Genomic DNA, 5,724 nt, shown 5'->3' on the forward strand with positions numbered 1-5,724 from the left:
AAAAATTTGGATAAGTTGAGGAATATCTCTTTTTTGTATCCATTAATCAGTCAACCCTGTAATTAACTGTCTACTATGTGATTATAAATAAAGACAAGTTAGATCAAAAAAGGGGACGAAAAAACATAAGAAAAAAGGGCCCTAAAAAACCATCAGAAATCTAATAAGATTGACTCGTGGACTATGCAGAATTTTAACTGCAAAACCAAGTAAAAAATCCTTTGTGTAAGTTGCCAAATATACCCTTACCCTGCTCTTATAAGTAGTACATGATTTAACATTAACTTAAGAAATATATTGAGAACATGTAAAAGTAAGTTAATATTAAAGAATATAAAAATAAAAATAAAAATTAAAACAATATAATAAAATATGGATACAATACAATTTCCTAAAAATTTCCTATCAATGATTGAAAATATATGGGAGAAAGCGCATACCAACAGGTTCTTAAATTTTTTTATTTCTTTCAAAAATCCCTCTTTCTTTTTCCCTTAAAAAAATCCTTTACACAACAAACAGAAAAAGAAATTACAACTCATAGGTTCCCCTCTTAGAAAAGAAAAGAAAAGAAAATAATAAAAAAATTACAACTCATAAGCTGCAATTGTTTATCGATAAACATCCACTATTGTTTTGTTTATTCATGTTTTAAATGTTGAAAGTGGAAATGGGTGACGGGTCCTGTTTTGTTTACTCAAATCAAATGTTGGGAGAAACAAATATTCAATACGAGGCAGAGTATTATTCTTATGATGGGCACACCCGTTTTCAGGGGTTATACGGAAGAACATCTCTCTAAGACAGACCCTTTTCAGTCTATGCGGCTTTTGCTCATCCCTTCCTACTGTAAGCTTATTTTATCTTCAATTTCTCTGGTTCAAAGTAGAATTCATTTTCAGTTTTCTCGTATTTCTAATCATACAAAATATTTCTGAATTGAAAAGCCAAGAACTCTTCTTGACTGGATCTTGACTTGACGACGATCCAGTCAACAATTGCGTTCTACGTCTTGGCGAATGAAAATCTCTGCTATCAATCACCTGAATTGGATTTCTTACTGATTTGCTACTGTCAATTTTATCTATTTTGTGGAACAGTGAAAGTCTGAAAGTCCACCACCACACCGGCCGTCTTCCTAACTCTCTCACCAGGTTTCTCTCCTTGCCTGAGGCTGCAAACAAGTGCGGCGAGTCCTCGGCCACGACCATACACGGACCAGGTAAATCTTACTTCACATTTCAATTTAACTTCTTTCATATGGCTATGGTTTTGCGTCTGTTAGTTGTTCGTGGATTGCTAGAATTTTTTTCATCTGCTATTGAATTGTACTTACAATTTTTAGGTGGGTTTCTTAGCTTCTTGTTCGTGATTGTTATTCATGCTTGTTTTGTTTAGTTTGGATATAAGCTGTGTTTTCCATTGTTTTCAATCCATTGAATTTATTCATATCGCTAGTGTTACTTATGTGTACATTACATAACTACATTTCTATGTAATATGCAGTGCATATTCAATTGGCAATGAGGTTTCCGAGCCTACCCCATTTTCACTTGCTCAATTTTTCTTTTTATAAATATGAATGTTCAATATCTCTTGATTTTTTTTACACTTTGATGTTTTGGTGCTTTTTTATGTTCCTTTCTTCTTTTAAGCAGTAAATTAGAATGCTATGGTTATTCTCAATATGAATAGCTCCAAGGTTCAGAAGTCTGGTCTCAAGCTACTGATTAAATGCTTCTTTTGGATGCCAACATAAATTTATGAACAAATTTTAATAAATTTTCAGTAACTTGATTGCTCATTCTGGCTCGTAGCTGCAGTGTGATCTGGTATTGTTCAATTCAGACTAATTAAAGCAAGAGTGGTTAAGAAAAGCGAAACAGAGAGAACATACTGCCTTTCCTTCTCTCTCTCTAGGAAAACTACTGAGACAAAGATGAACAACTAAAATCAAACCCTGTTTGGGATTTGGATTTTTCATGGCTGGGAAGGAGCTCGCGCTTGCACCTACTTTCTGGTGCTTTTGATTACGAGGGTCATTGCTTACACCAAGTAATGTCTTCTTCTTTTGCTATTTTTCCTCTTTGCTAATGTAACATTGAAATAAAAAGCTTGAGCTTTTTTAATCAGAATTTTGATGCTCGGTACCAATTTGGCCATTTGTGTTGCTGTTGTGGTTTATACTTTGTTATGATAATATGATCTAATTTGACAAATCTCGAAAAGCAGGAAATCAAGAGATGACAATGGCGGTGGTTTTCATTTGTTGTCTTCTTTTGAATAGGATGTTGTAATTTTCTTGCTAAGAAACATCTTTGCTTATGACTTGGGATTTAAATGGGGTGTTATTGTGGTTTCAAATTTTCTTTTCTGATGCTCAATTAAACTTGCATCTTTCTGCTTCGTTCCTATTTCATTCAACTAACCCATGATATTGAATAGATTTATTTCACTTTTGTTCAGTTTGTAACTTATATAAGATGGCTGAAAGTTGGGATGGAAGCTATGATCCTGGCAGCCCCTCAGATGACAGCCGGCAATTTGAGAACGTAGAGCCAATATATGATGCATTTGTCTGTCCTTTAACAAAGCAAGTAATGCGCGATCCTGTTACGTTAGAAAATGGGCAAACATTTGAGCGTGAAGCAATTGAAAAGTGGTTCAAGGAATGCCTCGACAGTGGAAGGAAGTTGCAGTGTCCATTGACGCTGAAAGAATTACGAAACAGAGATTTGAAACCAAGCATAGCTTTACGGAACACCATTGAAGAGTGGAATGCCAGGAATGAAGCTGCTCAGCTTGATAAGGCTCGCAGGTCATTGAATTTGAACGCTCCAGAAAATGAAGTTCTTATGTCCTTGAAGTTTGTTCAGCACATCTGCCAAAAAAGTAGGTCGAGCAAGCATATTGCACGAAGTGCAGGGTTGATACCTATGATTATTGACATGTTAAAGAGTAGCATCCGTAAAGTTAGATGTAGAGCTTTGGAAACCCTTAGAATTGTGGTGGAAGACAATGATGAAAATAAGGTTTTTATATGAGTTTCTCTTGTTGTTTTCTTTATATTACTAAGATAGACTCTATGGTCTCTTGCTAACTGATTCTCTTTGTTTTGTAGGAAATGGTTGCTGAGGGGGACACTGTCCGCACTATTGTAAAGTTCTTATCTCATGAGCAATCTAAAGAGAGGGAGGAAGCTGTCTTTTTGCTGTACGAACTTTCACAATCTGAATCACTGTGTGAAAAGATTGGTGCAGTCAATGGAGCTATTCTTATATTGTTAGGAATGACAAGCAGCAAATCAGAGAATCTTTTAACTGTAGAGAAAGCAGACAAAACACTAGAGAATCTGGAGAAGTGTGAGAACAATGTGCGTCAGATGGCTGAAAATGGTAGACTGCAGCCTCTTCTGACACAAATTCTTGAAGGTACTTTTTGTTGCTCGGATAAACGGGGAACCGTATTCTTTTTTAATTTGAAATAATTGAAATAAATGGATTTTTTGATGTTAAACTTTTTGCAATATTGGTATGATTACAGGCCCTCCAGAAACCAAACTGTCCATGGCCAATTTCCTCGGTGAACTGGTTTTGAACAATGATGTGAAGGTCCTTGTAGCTAGAACTGTGGGTTCCTCTTTGATCAATCTCATGAAAAGCGGTAATATGCAGTCAAGAGAAGCTTCTCTAAAAGCTTTAAATCAGATTTCTTGTGAGGCAAGTGCTAGGGTGTTGATAGATGCAGGGATACTTCCTCCTCTTGTGAGGGACCTTTTTGCTGTTGGTGCTAATCATCTATCTATGAAACTAAAAGAGATTTCTGCAACAATTCTTGCTAATGTTGTGAACTCAGGTTATGACTGTGAGTCGGTTCCTCTTGGACCTGATAACCAGACTTTGGTCTCAGAAAACATAGTACATAGCCTTCTACATCTCATTAGCAACACTGGCCCAGCAATTGAATGTAAGCTTCTTCAGGTTCTTGTTGGGCTCACTCACACTCCCTCTACTGTGATGAATGTTGTTGCTGCTATTAAAAGCTCTGGTGCCACTATCAGTTTGGTTCAGTTCATCGAGGCTCCACAAAAGGAATTGCGTGTGGCTTCAATAAAACTTCTTCAGAACCTTTCCCCGTATATGGGTCAGGAACTAGCTGATGCTTTACGTGGCACAGTTGGCCAGCTAGGAAGCCTGATTAGAGTTATATCAGAAAATGTTGGCATCACTGAAGAGCAAGCTGCAGCGGTTGGCCTCTTAGCTGAGCTGCCAGAGAGAGATTTAGGCCTCACTCGACAGATGCTAGATGAAGGGGCCTTTGAACTTGTCTACACAAAGGTAGTTAAAATTCGACAGGGAGAGACCAAGGGGGCTCGCTTTGTGACACCGTTTTTGGAAGGGCTTGTTCGAGTTCTTTCAAGAGTTACATTTGTACTTGCTGATGAGCAGGCTGCAATCGATCTCTGCCGAGAGTATAATCTTGCTGCATTGTTTGTCGACCTTCTTCAAGCTAATGGACTTGACAACGTGCAGATGAGTTCTGCAACAGCCTTGGACAACCTCTCACAAGAATCCAAAAATTTGACAAGACTTCCAGACATGCCAGCACCTAGTTTTTGTGCCTCAGTCTTTCCATGTTTTAGTAAACAACCTGTGATAAGCGGATTGTGTGGAGTCCACAGGGGTACATGCAGTCTCAGAGAGAGTTTTTGTCTTTTGGAAGGACAGGTTGTGGACAAATTGGTAGCACTTTTAGACCACACAAATGAGAAGGTGGTCGAGGCAGCACTGGCTGCTATATCGACTTTGTTGGATGATGAAGTTGATATTGAACAAGGAGTGAAGGTGTTGTGTGAGGTTGAGGGAGTCAGACCTATACTAGATGTGCTGTTGGAGAAACGAACGGAAACATTGAGGAGAAGATCAGTGTGGGCAGTTGAGAGACTTTTGCGGATTGAGGAGATAGCCTATGAAGTTTCTGGTGATCCAAATTTAAGTACTGCTCTTGTTGATGCCTTTCAGCATGGTGACTACAGAACTCGACAAATAGCCGAACGTGCCTTGAAACATGTCGATAGGTTACCAAACTTCTCTGGGATTTTTCCCAACATGGGGTAAGAACTTTTTTTTTTTGGTGTGGTTTATGCTTACTTCCAAATCCAGTGGAAGGTATATATTGTTGTATACAAGATTTCCCACTTGTAGATGATTTTTGAACCATGTTCATTTGTTTTTTTTTCTCTTCCTCTTCTTCATGATGCAAGATTTTCATCTATTTATGCATTTTTCATATCATACATTGAGGCTCGGGCTGAAAACTGTCATTCCTTTTCTCATTGTTTATTCATTATTACTTTGTCCACTATAATTTTTTCAGTCTGCAACTCTATATGTATAAAGTTGCGCCATTTCAAATTTTAATCTTTCAACATGCTCACCATTTATCTTTTAACTTCTTTTGTGGACGTAAGGACAAGCAGAATGAATGGCCAGGGAAAGTAGAAACAAGTAAAATTTGTATGTGATAATGCTTACCACAAATAGACATGATAGTTCTCTTTCAAAATAATAATAAGAAAAAAGAAAAAATGGACATATCTGTTGGTGAAATGACTATTAAATCAAAAAATGCAAAATAAAAATAAAATCCTACATTCAACAAAGCAAATTCTCATGTAGGGCTGAGCATCGGTCGGTTTGGTCGGTCTTTTTTTTTTTATTTAAA

At 37.2% G+C, this 5,724-nt stretch overlaps 1 protein-coding gene across 4 annotated transcripts; it reads left to right on the forward strand.

Annotated features, from left to right (window-relative positions):
* The first annotated feature begins 404 nt into the window (after positions 1-404).
* Positions 405-5,414, forward strand: LOC115722834 (U-box domain-containing protein 44). 4 transcript variants are annotated; one of them, XM_030652168.2, is made up of 6 exons: positions 405-849; positions 1,101-1,222; positions 1,818-2,055; positions 2,467-3,032; positions 3,122-3,431; positions 3,544-5,414. In XM_030652168.2, exons 4-6 carry the CDS (start codon positions 2,484-2,486, stop codon positions 5,115-5,117), a joined length of 2,433 nt encoding a protein of 810 aa, XP_030508028.1. In that variant the 5' UTR covers positions 405-849; positions 1,101-1,222; positions 1,818-2,055; positions 2,467-2,483; the 3' UTR covers positions 5,118-5,414. The 4 variants fall into 4 exon arrangements, with proteins under 4 accessions (XP_030508028.1, XP_030508030.1, XP_030508029.1 ...); XM_030652170.2 differs by having other exon boundaries at positions 485-849; positions 1,824-2,055; XM_030652169.2 differs by having other exon boundaries at positions 531-849; positions 948-1,222.
* The last annotated feature ends 310 nt before the right edge of the window (positions 5,415-5,724 follow it).

This window comes from Cannabis sativa, chromosome 9 (genome assembly GCF_029168945.1).
Source record: "Cannabis sativa cultivar Pink pepper isolate KNU-18-1 chromosome 9, ASM2916894v1, whole genome shotgun sequence".
In the NCBI taxonomy this organism is placed as follows: Eukaryota; Viridiplantae; Streptophyta; class Magnoliopsida; order Rosales; family Cannabaceae; genus Cannabis; species Cannabis sativa.